Source organism: Mugil cephalus, chromosome 2 (genome assembly GCF_022458985.1).
Source record: "Mugil cephalus isolate CIBA_MC_2020 chromosome 2, CIBA_Mcephalus_1.1, whole genome shotgun sequence".
Taxonomy (NCBI): domain Eukaryota; kingdom Metazoa; phylum Chordata; class Actinopteri; order Mugiliformes; family Mugilidae; genus Mugil; species Mugil cephalus.
This window is the reverse complement of record NC_061771.1, coordinates 21762225-21778215: the sequence shown is the minus strand read 5'-3', so window position 1 is coordinate 21778215 and position 15991 is coordinate 21762225. Positions and strand designations below refer to the sequence as shown.

Below are 15991 nucleotides of genomic sequence, written 5' to 3'. Positions count from 1 at the left end.
TTGTGGTGACTGAATCCCATTCCCACCGCACTGGAACGGTCCACGAACTTCAGTCATTATAGCATGTCTTCCATATTTCTGGTGGTCCCCGTGGCTTCTTTCCCCGTGGTCCGTAAAAATGTTGGCTGTGAGAATGTTTCTGTGATGCAGCTTTATAATCGCTCGATAGCGAGTGTGCGACTTCCAAAAACTTCAACAGAGACATAAAATAATTTGGTTACGTTCTTTAAATAGGGGAAGAGGAGAAATTGGAGACTAAAAGACCATAAAAACATAAAGAACACTTTACTGCCCGGTGCATTTGAGCTCATAAATCCAGATTGGACGCTGGATGCTTTTCTCTGTTCCTGACCCTTGGGATTTCCCGGTTTATGCAGGGGCTGCAGCTCACCATGTAAATTTTAGTTTATGATTAACCACCGCTGTAGCTTTTGAATAAATAGCGTTAGGGTTAATTTGACGTTTTAGTAGTTTACAGATGAATAAAAGGTTTGCATCAGCGGCAGCCGTCTGATAACTGTTAACTCGCTTTTATTCCTAGTATTTCACACTCAGCATTTCCATTGCTCTGTTGCCTTGCCTCCTTGTTTCCCGTCACGACAGAAGTTATTAAAGTGGCACCTAAAGTTGCACCTGAAGGGAAATCTTAAAGAGAATTCTCTGCCCTTTTTTTTTACATGAAATTTTACATAACATGTTTAATACGTCATCTGAATCAGTCGATTGAAACTGCAAGGAAAACATACAACATTCCCAGTCAGTGATTTGCATGAATACTGACACAAGATGATGCAAGTGTATACATGCAAACCTATGCAAATTAACTGTTGTGAATTTGTGAGCTGTTCCATTTCCCCATTAACAGACAACCTAAAAAAAAAAAGGATCATGCAAATTACCCCCACAAGGTAGACCAGTCATACGAAGGCAGTGTGAAGTTATGTAACTGTTAGTGTTTAAGTGCCACTCCTCTGGCTTTTAGCTCTGATAGCTTTGCTCTGACCACGCAGCCCAAACACTATCATCATAACCTGATTTACAGTTAAAGACCTGCCGCAGACTTCCCATGGAGGTTTGCATTGATACCACTGCGCTATGCGTGAGGAGTAGATACTGTGAGCACACACCGGTCCACTCTCTTTCCAGTATAAACAAAAAGGTGGATGTGCGGGCGGTGTTCACGTTGGAGCCCAGGGGAGGAGGGCGGAAGAGTCGGGCGGCACTGACGGGACCAGAAGACAGAAAAGGGGTGGAATCAGAAAGAAGGAAACAGGGTCAGGAAACAACCATGGTGCACACTTTTGATTTGTATGCGTGTGTGTCAGGCACAACTGCACAGCGGGGCCACACGGTGCACGACGTCGATTCACATCGAGTTTATGTAACTGGGCAAGAAAAGGAAGAGGGGTGAGGGTGGAGAGGATAGCAGCGGACGTGACCTCTCGTCCTACAGCACAATGACAAGATGTCACCGGGGGCAATTAAAGCAGAGATGAGAACGAGTGAGAGAAAAAAAAAAGCATGGCCTTTCCCCCCTTCCCTCATTTTCTTACATCACTTCGTGTCTAAGCACCTTTAAGCTGGTGAACGGTCCCACACATGTGGAACTTTGATGTCAATTAGAAAGTGGGGGGCGTCTGTAGACTGTGTGCTGGCGTGCACAGGCAACTGTTGAGTTTATTTATATGTGTAGTAGGTGAGCAGTGGAGAGCAGTGCAGGGGTGGGGTGGTTTGGCCCAAATTGCAGTCATCTCCCTCCAGTTCCTCTGCCTGTATCTGGGGCGTGTACCGCCGTTAGAGGAAGAAAAACTCCCAGCCCTGCAACTCCAACGAGTCAGTTTGGATTTTTCAGTCAAGGGACACTCTTCATCTTCATCATCATCATCTGTCAGCTCAGAGCAGCTCTCTCTCTCTCTCTCTCTCTGTCCCTCCCTCAGACACCCCCACAGCCTTTTTTTCTCTCTCTCTCCCTCTTTTTCTGCGTCCGCGTGTCTGTCTCCTCAGCGATCCCAGCATCTTCTTTCTCCCCTTGTCACAAGGCAACCATGTCCTCAAACGGCGCCGGCGGGGACCTGCTGCGGATCCCTCTGGGGCTGATCAACAGCGAGGGCAAGTACCTGACCGCGGAGACCTTCGGCTTCAAGATCAACGCCTCGGCCACTAGCCTGAAGAAGAAGCAGACCTGGACCCTGGAGCAGACCGGGGAGGACGGCAGCGTCGTGTTCTTCCTCTCCCACCTGGGCCGCTACCTCGCCACGGACAAAGACGGCAACGTCACCGCGGACAGCGAGACGCGCGGCCGGGACTGCCGCTTCGTCATCACCGCGGACGAGGACGGGCGGTGGTCGCTGCAGTCCGAGCCGCACGGCCGGTACCTCTGCGGCAGCGAGGACCGGATCACCTGCTTCGCGCAGACGGCCTCGCCGGCGGAGAGGTGGAGCGTGCACCTGGCCGTCCACCCGCAGGTCAACATCTACAGCTTCGCGCGCAAGCGCTTCGCCCGCCTGGGCGCGCACGGGGAGCGGCAGGAGGTGTCCATAGACCGGGACGTCCCCTGGGGCGTCGACTCCCTGGTGACACTGGTCTACCGCGACCAGCGCTACCACCTGGAGACCTCCGACAACCGCTTCCTCCGCAATGACGGCGCCCTGTCCACCAAGACGGACAAGGACACCGGCTACATGCTGGAGTTCCTCTCCGGGAAAGTGGCCTTCCGCGACTGCAACGGCCGCTACCTGGCGCCCGCGGGCCCCAGCGGCACGATGAAGTCGGGGAGGAGCGGGAAGGTCGGGAAGGATGAGCTGTTCGGCCTGGAGCGCAGCCACGCGCAGGTTGTGCTGACTGCGGGCAACGAGAGAAACGTCTCCACGAGGCAAGGTGAGATTCTGCAGCTCCACGGAAGCAGACTGGGCGGGGGGGTCCCATTTCATATCACACTGATGAAATCACAGCATAACTCAACACACACACACCAGAACCAGCTGTTGCATGATATTAATGTGCATGTCAGTGGGGGTAGAGCAGAATTAGAGGACCCTGTTACTGCATTTTTTTCCACACCATGTGTTTCTCATTATCATGCTCTCACTTTCTCCCCCCTCCTTCCCTCCCTCCCTCCCTCCTTTTTGGCCAGTCCCTGCCTAGCTTAACATTTTTCTGCAGTAATTCTACCCCTGCATTGTGGTTGCCGGTCCAGGGTCAGCCTCGGCCCGGGCCCTACACTGTTATCCGTCATTCTTTATCTCAGAATAGACAGAGAATGAGGACGGATTTGCTTTTTGGGGACAAAAGGCGAGTAAAATGGAGGAGGCGCAGAGAAAAGAGGCCACAAAGAGAGAGGTGTGACTCAGGCAGTTCGTTTCGATGTGGATCTTTGTTTCCACATGCGTCCTCTTTGTCTCTGGGTCTGAGCCGGGGCTCTTTTTTTTGCTGGGACCGATCATTAACAGTAGTTTATCCATGAAGTCAATATGCATTAGTGTATTCTGGAGTAATGTGTGTGTGTGTGTGTGTGTGTTTGTTTGTGTGTGTGTGTGTGAGCATTCCAGGGGCGATGGCTTGTGTAAGAAGGGAGATTGTGCTTGTTTGAATGAGGTCAGTGCAGGGCAGTGAGTGACTCCTTCTTGTGACCCCAACTGTGGCTGTAATTGCAAGATGGAGAAGACGTTCACTTAAAGGGCGGAGAGACTCGAATTCCTCTGTTTTCAAAGGACCACCAGTGTTTGTGGATCTTGCATCTAGTCGTAAAAGTCTTAGTGTGGCCATGTACAAGCGTTTTGTACAAGAATATGTTGTTGTTTCAATATCTTAGTGAGGACCAAAAGGTTTTATCTGAACTTTAAGACATCCAGAAACGCTAAGGTAGGGCAACTAGACGTGTAGAGTTTCTTGAAGACGATTCCTCAAAGTAGATTTTCAGTAGTTTGGGATAAAACAGGAACAACTCTGGGTGTTACCATCAGAAACTTCTTTGACTGCACCCTTAAAAATAAAAGTTCAAAATTGGAACCGAAAGTGCTTCTTTGCATTGATGCCATAAGTGGAACGTTTTAAAAATGTTTCAAGGAACCTTCTGCCTATCGGTCCTTCAAAAAACTCTGTGTTTTCCTGTTTTTCAGAGAACTTCAGTTCTGAGAACTTCAGTTCTTAATGGAGCCTTTTTGAGATTCAGTTCCACGAAGAACCTTATACAGCGAGAAAAGGGTTCTCAGACATTTAAAGGATCTCCAGAACCTATTGTTCTTAAAGTGAAGTGTCTGTTGCCTGTAGTTGAAGGAGACTGTGTGACCCCGTCCTCTTTCTACAGTGTATAATACTCTAACAACCAATTGTCGGTCAGTGGCTCCGGTCTCGAGGTGTAAACTTCAAAAGATGGTTGTAGAGATTCTCCTGGTGATGAACCAATAAATAGTTTTCACTCTGCTCTATGGCTGTTTTAGAGTTTTAGACAAAAACTACACCATGAAGAAGGGACTATTTGAGAGATAGATGTCAGTTGACCACAAACATGCAAAAGCAAAATGAGGCCATAGCAAAAAATGTGGTTCCTCTAATGTCCACTTGAGCCTGGTTTCATTAGTGAGTGGGTTCATGGACCTCACGTTAAAAGGAATACAGTCAGGTTGTGACTCATCAGATAATGGACATGGGTCTTCTCAGAGTGTCCAGTGATGTCTGGAAACACAATGTTTTGGGTTTTGGGGCTTTGGGTTCAATGGGTTGAGGGGAGGGGCCTCTGTGAATCATCCCACAGATACTTGACCAGTTTGGGATCTAGTGAGTTTTTTTGAGTTGTTCCCAAACCTGTGTCAGGCTGTGCAGGCTATGGGATGGGGGTCCCTGGTCTGGTCTAGGTGGGTGGTACATGTCTAAGTAATGTCCACACAAATGCCAGGTCCAAAAGGTCCAAAAGTTTCCCAGCAGAACATTGAATTACCACAAAATGTTCTCCTTTCAGTGGTTTTAATGTTGTGCCTGATGGGCATATGGTACTTGGCCAGCACTTGACTTGATTAGATGATGTGTGTTTTTCAGCCTAAATATTTCTTCATTAGATAAGAACGCAGTACAATTACTCAATGTGCTGCGGTTCTGAGTGGTCAGTCTAGTTTAATCATCTAGGGCTGACTCATCAACGTTTACCATGTGGGAAACCCTCTCACTCTTTCTCCTCTTTCATCCTCTCATCTCGCCCCATTCAGGACGGCACATCGCCCGCATGGGTGCACAAATCTGTTCAGCCACACATTCGGGTGCAGAGGGTTTAGGACGTCCTGTCCCTTTAAGAGCCTGTCCCAGAGGGGGGAACACCATGAATCAGGGTAGGGAAGTTTCAAACCTCCAGAGAGAAATGAAATCTGACAGCGTGCTGCCCCACTTTTCTAGGCATGGACCTGTCGGCCAATCAGGACGAGGAAGGGGACCAGGAAGTCTTCCAGTTGGAGATGAGTCGCGAGGACAGGAAGTGTGCCTTCCGAACTGCTGCCGGAAAATACTGGACGCTGACAGCAAGCGGAGGACTGCAGTGCACCGCCTCCACCAAGTACCTGCGAGCACACACACACACATACAGCACACTTTCGTTCATACGTAACCATCCTTCACAGTCTGTTGACTGAGCTCTGTTATGTGTGGGCGTGTTTCAGGTCTGCCAACAGTTACTTTGAACTGGAGTGGCGTGATGGTCGTGTGTGTGTTCGCGCAGCCAACGGCAAGTACGTGATAGCTAAGAAGAACGGACAGCTGGCCGCTACCATCGACAACGCAGGTCAGCCATGTTTGAGACGTGTGTGGAATAAGGCGAGGCCATGAAAAGGGGCAAGGATGGAAAGCAATGAATGCTCTCCAGCTCTGTGTGTACTTTTTTTAGTGCGCTGTGGGATTAATTCATTCAAATTTTAGGAAAAAGTGTCAGTACTTCCTGATTACGGTGCATCTTTCCCTCCATTTGTATTTCCCAAAATAATTACAAAGTTTAGCTAACCACAGTACCTCTGAATTATTAGTCTGTTAACTTCAGGATGGTTTTGAGAAACAGAGCCCTGACCGGTCTGTGTGTTCAGGGGAGGCTGAGCAGTTCCTGATGAAGCTGATCAACCGTCCGCTCATCGTCCTCCGCGGCGAACATGGCTTCATCGGGGCTCGCAAGGCTGGAACGGCGACGCTGGACTCCAACCGAGCATCATACGATGTTTTCCAGCTGGAGTTCCACAACGGCGGCTACTCCCTAAAAGGTTTGCAGTTGTGTTCAAAAATCACATCATTTTCACCGTCGTGGAGGTTTTCAAGCATGTTTTGCTTTTGTAGCAGAAGACACATAGTCTCTATAAATGTTGCGTGGCTTACGACCGTAGGAAAGTAAGTGTGTTCGCTTCTCCTGACATCCTGACACATTCAAATCCTTCGCATTTTAATTTTGATACCCGGTGGCGTCATCGCACAGAGACAGGAGGAATAAAAGTAGGCAAAAAGTGTCACAAAATAAAATAAAATAGAGGTAGAATGTATAAAAAAAAACTCATTACTCTTTTATTTCCTATTTATATAAATCACCTTGTCACAATTCACGACAAGACGTTTATTAGTTTATTGAGCGACAGTGTATAAGCAATATACAAAGAGTATGTAAAATATACAAAAGCAATATGCAAACTATACAGTACATGCAATATACAAAGTAAATATGTAAAAAAGAAAGAAAAACAAGTAGATATAAAATATACAAAGGTATATCTATAAAATCTGTATATCTATAAAATATACTAAAATATATATCAATGCAAAAATATGTATAAAAAAGCATAGAAAATAGTTTTGCAGCACCTGGTAAGTGTAACTTTAAGATTAAAATTTTAACCCTTAGAAATCTAGTGTTCACCACAACACTTCACACATACATTGACGATTACATCACCATCACTGGGAACCTCTAATGACGTTGTAGTGTAGTGAGCACTTATCACCTGGCTCTATATGTGCCGTGTATGTATGTGTGTGTACGTGTGCGTCAGTCTTCATTAAGTGTCTTGTTTGTCCAGACTCTCAGGGGAAGTACTGGTGCGTTGGAGACGACTCAGCGGTCATGTGCGGAAGCTCCTCGCCCGTCCAGTTCCTGCTTGAGTTCTGCGACCTCAACAAGATGGCCATCCGTGCCCTGGGCGGGAAGTACCTTAAAGGAGACCACGCTGGAGGGCTGAAGGCCAGCGCAGACTCCCTGGACAACGCCACCCTCTGGGAATACTGAGAAAGCACAGTCGGACACAATGCATCAAACTAGCTGTTCTTTTATTTTCTTTTGTTGTTGTTGTTGTTGTTTGTTTTTTTGCATACGTGCGCGTGCATGTGTGTGTAGTTGTGAAGTTGTTTGGATGGATGTGTGGTGGGACCTGAAAGCGATAAACTGGAAGTCATGGCACCAAAGCGCTACAGGTGTTTTTTTTTTTTTTTTTACTTTCATTATCTCTTCTTACTGGGCTTTTTACTGGAGTTTTGAATTCTCAATCACTTGCTGTTTCAATGAATGTGTTATAGTGTGGTCAGTTACACATTACTTGTTTCACCTCCAGTCATATTTAACACAAGCTGTACCTGGTGGACGTCAGGACAACTGCTGTTATTAGTCGTGCCTATCTGTGCTATCTACTGGTGACATGATATAACTCATAACTTACGATATCTAACCTTCTCCCGATAAATGTCCCACTGGCTCTAACTCTGCTTTCATCTCTTCTTCTTCTTCTTCTTCTCCTTCATACTAAAATGCATAAAGCACTTGGATAAAGGGACGCTACTGATTTACATGCTTCTGCTGTAAATAATGCTTTCTTTGTCTCTGGATGAAAAACAAAACATTGTAACCATAGAAATACAGAAAGGGGTTAAGGTGGCAGATTGGGCTTTTTTTTTTCCGGCCTGTGCACTTTCCAGTTTTGCTTCGTTGGTTGTCAGTGTGCAGACAAAATCTCCTCAGAGATGCATCTTCAGTCAGTGGCTACAGGTTTTCCTTCAACTGTAGATCCACTTAGGCCTCCCTCCTGTCTCCCGAGATGATTAACATGTTTTAATCATATTCCAAGAGGAAACTCATGGAGGTGACTGAAAGGAGCTTTTAAATGCACCCATTGAGCGGAGGAGCCTTCTCGGCCGAGCGAGTGTTGGATAAGGCCTAATGAGCACACAGGACATACTTAAATGCACATAAATACATACGTAGACGCTGCTGTCATGAATAAATTAAATCTAATTGTGACACGACAGCACAATGAGAAAGTGTCCATTTGAACCGAGTTAAAAGCACATGTTGGTGGTGATGAATTGTCTGCCTTAGACGATATGGTAGAGTCGTGTTTCTGGCCGTCATCGTGACTGTGCCTTCTATGGAGCATTCAGTCTTTTCTCCTTCATGCTCTTACATTTCAACTGATCTGAGATAAAACGCCAATAAAGTTTTCCCTCTTAACAGTGAACCTTCTCCTCTTATTTTTTTTTGTGTGTTTTATTCATCTTCATTTTTAAAGTTCTCATGTTGAGCTATTTCGTTTTAAGAAAACCAGCCAAAGCCTGATTGTTACAAGGAGCAACTGATTTTAGCCATGGTAGCAGTGTAGGTCAATGGTTGCTGGTGTCAGTCTGTCTGGTCACCATTTTGTAAGAGATATATACATGAAAAAAAAAATCAAACAAATGGACTGGCACAAAATATGTGATTTGCAGGGAATTTTTGCGCTATTTAGCAAATGTAAAAAAACTGCAGTTCCACAAATAGCCACTTGAGGCTGGCTCATGGGCCTCAGTGTGACTGTGCCTTCTATGGAGCATTCAGTCTTTTCTCCTTCATGCCTTTAAATTTGAACTGATCTTAGTTAAAACGGCAATAAAGTTTTCCCTTTTTGCACAAAATATGTGAATTGTGAGGACGTTTTGTGCTATGAGCAAATGCTATCATGTAAACAAACTGCAGTTCCACAAAAAGCCACTTGAGAATGGCTCCAAAAGTGCGTTAAATCGCATTAATAAACATATTAACATATTTACAAAGGCTTGGTTTCTGGAGCAAATTTCCCCAATGTTGACGTCTTAAAAGGGTTTGAATTTTTACATAACTTCTACATTAAGTGGCGTGTTAAAGTTACTTGTAGTCCACCAAGACATCATTCGATCACCTATGCTCCACTCAAACTCTTTGCATCTTTGGATTTTGTTCTCATTTTGAATTAATTGAGAATCAGTTGTGTCTACATTGACATTCTGTGCATGCTACTATGCTAATGGTAGCATGTAACTCAAACTATGGCGTCACAAGTTACCATTAGGGCTTATATGACTTCTCTCCTGTTACATGAGGCTTTAAGCATCATGTCGACTAATCACCGATCATGTGACAATAACAACATGGATGCCTCCTAGAAGACAGGTGAGGATTCCAGTGTGTTCATCAACTGTGCATAATGCAACCATGGTGCCCTAAATAAGTAAGTCAGTTCTGAAATACAACAAAAGTACTGCTGCAACATTCCTACACTCATCTGATCTGCTAACGCTAGCGGAGGAACGGTCCGAATCCTCTCAACAACCAACCAAATGCCCTGCAGTAACAGAGAGAAGAAGGCTCCTAATAAACAATTTGCTGGTGAATTTAATTTTTTAAGTCATAAGACCTTCAGTTGCAGTAGAGCGAGAAGGCAGAGAAATACTGCATATTTTGACGCCAGCTACACTACCCCATCTTACAAACCACTGTGGAGGACTATTAAATGCAATTGACGGTGCTGACGTCCGGCCTATTTTTATACAGGCTATACATATCTGCAGAGCACAGTATGTAGCTCATTCTGTCTGTTCTCAGCAGGTCAGGAATATAGATTTCATTGTTGCACTGTTTCTTTATTAGTGATGTCATCAGCAACTTGACTTTAAAAACCTGCCCCTAGTTGTTAACAGTACTAGTCTTTTTTGTAATTTGAATGAATCAATCCTAGAAAAAAAATAAAACCGATAACAGGAAAAGCTCTAAGTAGTGCAATCATATAATGATCTTGCACAAAGGGCTAAAAATCTCAGAGCTTGAGCCAAGAGGGAAAGTATCAGATCTGTACTTTTATACTGCACGCTGTCAAACCAAAACAACTAGTTAATTGTTGCACCAGGTCACATGTCCCTTTCGCTCTTAGCCTGAATTGAATGTGGGTGGCTGCCCATTATCTCTTCCTTTTAGGGGCTATGGGCACTCTCAGTCTGGCAACCATCGTGATTCAACAAGAAAATTCATTGTCATGGTTTTGAAAAAGCCATTTGTGTGTGGGAGAAGAAAAAAAAAAAAGAAAAAAAAGAAAGAGCTTGCATCATGTCCTCTTGAGATTTCGCTGATCCAGAACTGTAGAAGAAACAGGAATGCGAGGTGGAGAGGGAGGTAACCTACTCTACTTTCTCTGTCCTTCTGCAGAGGAAACTCAACTCTCTGAGTTCAACTCGCCCCACAACAAAAATGAGTTTATGCAAAACTTCGCATGTGAATTTGGACTCACACTGCACACGAGAGCGAATAAAAATGAGCACCCTTCATTTTACGCCGCGGGATCACTTCACGTTGCCATGGTAACAAGTGATAGCAGGGACGAAAGAGGATGCATTTTCAGGAATATAACAGACGCTCATAGATCAATACATCAAATAAACCGTGCGATGCTGAGTGTTGCGTGGGTGCTGCTTACATGCTAAATGACTGGAAGAAGACTTGGTAAATAAAGAGCCTGAGGATGAGCACAGACATGCGATAGTCCCCAAATGAATTGGACCATCCATTGTGCTTATATTAATTCAATAGTCTCCGTCCTTTTCAGTTAGTCGTTTTTTTGTTTTTTTTTTGAGGGTGGGGGTTGGAAGGGGGCGTTGTGTGTAAAGAGAAAACACATGTCCAGCTGGAGCCAAAAATGCCTGCCAGAAAATATGGCACCGGAGTGGAAGAGAGAATAAACAGCAGAAAGAGACAAAAGCAGGAAATGAAAGAAGAGAAAGAGGGTGATCAAGGAGAGTGAGAACGGTGGCAGATGTAGAATTTCTTACCTGGGCCGGCAAGGTTTTTTTTTTTTTTTTTTTCCTTTTGTATGTGATGTGTGTTTATTTTCTCAGTCTCTGGCTTAATATGTCGTTCCTTGTCTGTGCTTGGGATGATCTTCTTCTCTCACCAGTCCTTCAGTTGTAATTGAGATTTTTTTCTCCCTATCCTTCTCGGATTGCACTGCAGGCCAGTCCAAATACTTGGACCGACACGATCAGCACAGTCAAAACGTGGGAGGAACTGGTTTTCATTCATACATTAAATTACACCACCGATCAAGCATAACATTATGACCACTGACAGGAGAAGTAACGATAACACTGACCATTTTTGCTGGCAAACTCTTGGACCTGACATTCTTGTTACTTAGGTATGTACCACAATAACACTCCTTGATGGCAGCAGCCATCCCCAGCAAGATGCAGCCTGACACAGACACACACACACAAACATGGTTTAGGAACAACAGCACATGTTGTTGACCTCCAAATTCACTAGATCCCAAACTGACCAAAGACCCCCACTAACAACTTTTCTTTTACCAGACTCCACAAGACGCCCTCAGAGGGCCCATGTCCACTCACTGATGAGTCACAACTGTTTTGGAGGCACAAGGGAGACCTACACAATATTAGGAATGTGGTCATATTGTTATGTATGATCGGTGTATATTTCTAAAGGCAGTCATTTTCCAGTGTATCTGCTCTGAACGAGTACATCAGACTGTTCGCCTGTTTTAACGTGTCCGCTGCTGCCATCTGCTGTAGATTATGTGTAGGTGATTTAAAACTGGTTTCACTTGATGCACTATATGACCAAAAGTAAATAGACACATCGGTTTTTATCTAATCCTAATTAAACTAGTTATATTTCTGTAATGAGTTTGAGAACGACCCTTTAACACAACATATCACCAACTTTATGTGACGTAGCTACAGCCACATCTTATCAGATCAGGACTCCACTTCTCTAAAGTTCTTGGTTATCAACGGAGGAAGACGCACTGATTAATCGGTACTCACTGGGAAATTGATATGAGATTTATGTCTTATCTGTCACGAACATTTAACGGGTTTGCACTGAAGGACGCTGCTGAAAGGGTTGTTGCGCTCGGGGTCTCAATGACTTCGGTCTGTTTAATTCGGTCCTGACTTATTTGCTCCCTCGTGTTATTGCACAGACCTTCTTCAAGGGTAGAGATAAGAAAAAGAACAAACTAACGCAACTGCACACTCACGTTGACGAATTATCATAACATGTATTTGCCCAGCGATAGCCACGTCTAGAGAGTTCAGGTCAGAATGAGACCAGTGAAATATTGTTAACTGCATCTTGTGACACAACTACTACTACTACATAAAAATAATAATAATAATAATAATAATAATAATAATAATAATAATAATAATAATAATAATAATAGTAATAATATAATAAAAATAATGATAATAATAATAATAATAAAAATAATGATAATAAAAATAATAATAATAATGATGATGATGATGATGATGATGATGAATAAAACCTCATTGTTGGCTTTATATTACCCCGAGTGCTATTTTGAAATCCCAATCCCCGCTCTCCATCTGACGTGCTATCAGTCTGTTTGACTTCATCATGTCACTAAGTGCTTCTCAAGAAATCATGCAGGGTGGGGTCCACTCAGCCGCTCATATCGCAGCCGTCTGATTGTCCAGACGGTTCCATCTGAATCTACAATTAGAGTGTTTCCCGTAACGTCGTGCTCCCATGTGTGTTTTTTTCAACAGGTGACAACGCGCAACGGGAAGCGCGTGTTTGTATCAAACAGCAGATCTTTGCAGGAAAAGAGAAACCTTCCATGACTCACGCCTGGAGTAAATACGAGCGCACGTGTGCGTTTCTCGGTCGTGTGTGCATGAATGGCCGTCTCTTTATGGCGAGGCGCACTCCAGCCGGGCCGCCGGTTCCTAGGAGCACAATAACAAAACCATGTGAGAGACGGTGAACCGAGAGTAAAAGCAATGAGGGAAATGAGCCAAATGAAGAAAAACAAAGCGATGGCCGAGTGTAATGCGTGGCACGTCAGGTCACCTGTGTGATGGAGGCTGTGGTGGTTGAAAATAATGATAATAATAAGAAAAATAATAATAATAATCCTGCATGAAGATCGGGGTTGGTTACTGAGCGTTTTATTAAAATCAGGGAGAGCTGTTGAACCGTGTGTTCATTGTGGTTTGTAGTAGAATTGTGTTGCACTGTTTCTATCATTTTGACAGCCCCCCTTTTAAGTCAATGAGCTTGGCCAAATAACGGAAACATGTCAAACAGTTGAATCGCCACTTCCCTGATGCTGTTTCAACACAACGCGAACTATAAATAGTCACAAAGCTATGCTCTAGTGCAGGACAGTTCTATTAATCATCAATCTGTTTAATTCTGTCTCTATTTCTTGTACGTTTGTTCATATGCAAATTGATTTATTTAATTATATTTTACTATTTTATTATATATTTATATTATTTACATATATTTATTTGTATATTATTATATTATGTTGTATTTTTTATTTTATTTTATTTTACTTCTCAAGAGTGTTTGTTTATGTCAAACAAAACTACTGTGACCAAGTCATTTCCCTTGTGGATGAATAAAGTCTACGTCTACAGTGTCTCCTTCCTATAGGCTATTATTTGAGTTGGCTATAGGAGGCTACACGAAATCTGAAACGCGCCTGCTTTTGTCTGTTTGACAAACAACATGACCTTTAAGTATGATTATCAGCCGATCTCCAGCACGTTCATAAACTATGTTGCGGAAATGGTTTATTTGAGGTTCCCGAGAAAAAGCTCCTTGACTCGTGATGCAAACAAGGGCGCATGTTTGTGGTAAGAGTGAGTCGAGCTAATATCGGCCCTGAGAGGTTATTGTCGAGTTAAAAAAGGAAAGAAAAAACACTATATATTCATGAATCACTTGTGTTTCCAGTGCACGTTCCACTCTGTGAGTGGTGTGTTTTTAATCGTGCTCAATATCACGCGCAGGGCAGAGGAGGGTGGGAGGTAATAGGGGCTGGTCGTTGCGGAGCCGCCTATAAAAGAGTCGCAGAAAGACAGAGGGTGACACACGACTCACGTCCTCGGCTCAGCATGTCTCAGTCGGGACATCCCGTCACCGTCCGGCTGGTGTTCCTCGGAGCAGCGGGGGTCGGGAAGAGCGCGCTCATCCACCGCTTCCTCCGCGACCGCTTCGAGCACAAGTACACGCGCACAGTCGAGGAGCTCCACGTGCTGGAGTACGACAACCTCGCGAGCACCGGGAAGACGCGTCTGGAGATTTTAGACACTAGCGGGAGCTACTCGTTCCCGGCCATGCGGCAGCTGCGCATCCGGAACAGCGACGCTTTCGCGCTGGTGTACGCCGTGGATGACGCCGCGTCCTTCGAGGAGGTGCGGAGGCTCCGCGACGAGATCCTGGAGCTGCGGGGCGACAAGAGCGCGCCCATCACGGTGGTCGGCAGCAAGGCGGACCTGACCGAGGCGGAGGGTCGCGTGGTGCCCGCGGTGGGGGCCATGGCCACGGTGGAGGGGGAGTGGGACGCCAACTTTGTGGAGGCGTCCGCGCGCACAGGTGGGAACGCTGTGGGCGTGTTCAGCGCGCTGCTGCAGCAGGTGAATGTGCCGCACCGGCTGAGCCCCGCAGTGTTGAGACGCAGGGACACGATACCGAGAACGGCAGCGAAGAAGAGACCCCCGCTGAAGAAGCACGACAGCTGCGTCCTGTCGTAGAAACGCTCCGGACTTCCGGTGTTCAGGTGTTGCTGGTCATCACCCACCCACCTACCTGCTGTCCAGAGGTGGAAAGGTCCCGAAGTGGAACTTTATTGTCCTGGAAGGACGAAAACTTTTTCATATTTATTATAATCTAAGGCAGGGGTATCAAACTCATTTTAGTTCAAGGGCCACATACAGCCCGATTTGATCTCAAGCGGGCGGACAAGTAACAACCTATGAATAATGACAAGGGCAGCAACAGGATGCACTTTATAGTCTATATGTTGACGAGTGTTAACGAGTTCGTGTCGTTTGATATTAAACGTACATTTTTTCATGTCATGTAAATAAAACAACTTTATTGATTTGTGTTTGCAGTTTCATTTCTTTAAACCCTTACAGTTAGTTCTCCACATGTTATACTCACAAAAACGGAGCAGTGCACATAAAACTGCTCATTTGACTCCAAAACTCACACAGAATTTAACTTATGTTGCACCTGCACGTACTCAACCAGAAGAATGATTCAATCATCTGTCTGAATACAAGAGAACCAAGTGGCTAACACAGATGAAAGGATGGATATTTATTACTGTCATACAGAAATAACTGAAAGGCTTTCACCGTTTGAAGGGTTTTTATCGCTGGTTTAAATTCACAGACATACGAGGTCAGCTGAGGTCAAGCTGTAAATAAACCAGGAAGTGAGAAAACAGTCCGTCACATTATGTCCACGCCAGCGTGTCCAGCAGATGTCTCCGAGGTTTAATTATGAAGTTAAACTATCGACATGACATGAGCCAGTTTGTTTACACATTTCGAAAATACTTAGTTGACAGTTGCTATGGAGACGAACAGGGCTTTCTCTTTCATGACGTCATCATGAGGTCATCATGTCGTATGGCCACAGAGGAACAGAGGTTTTAAATAGAAGCCCTCGACAGTAGTTTGTCAGAGTCCATCTTTCAATGGACATTTCAGGACCCCTCACCATCACTGTATGGAGGGGGGTACGACTCTGTGCCACTGGCCACAGAGACAACAGATCAGCTGTCCACTAGCAAAGAGACCTGATGGATGTGGAGACTCTGAGGAGTCTCTGCCTGCACCCATCGGGTCTCTTTGCTGGTGGAGAACAGATCTATGATCGACTGACTGACCGACTGACCGACTGACTGAC

At 44.9% G+C, this 15991-nt stretch overlaps 2 protein-coding genes across 2 annotated transcripts; both read left to right on the top strand.

The window, feature by feature from the left end:
* The first annotated feature begins 1678 nt into the window (after positions 1-1678).
* Positions 1679-8465, top strand: LOC125004385 (fascin-like). The gene is made up of 5 exons (XM_047578945.1): positions 1679-2877; positions 5386-5542; positions 5646-5767; positions 6063-6233; positions 7038-8465. The coding sequence occupies exons 1-5, from the start codon at positions 2046-2048 to the stop codon at positions 7241-7243; spliced, it is 1488 nt and encodes a 495-aa protein (XP_047434901.1). The 5' UTR covers positions 1679-2045; the 3' UTR covers positions 7244-8465.
* A 5703-nt stretch (positions 8466-14168) lies between these two features.
* rasd3 (RASD family member 3) lies at positions 14169-15176 on the top strand. Its single transcript, XM_047578950.1, has one exon. It carries the CDS (start codon positions 14188-14190, stop codon positions 14824-14826), a length of 639 nt encoding a protein of 212 aa, XP_047434906.1. The 5' UTR covers positions 14169-14187; the 3' UTR covers positions 14827-15176.
* The last annotated feature ends 815 nt before the right edge of the window (positions 15177-15991 follow it).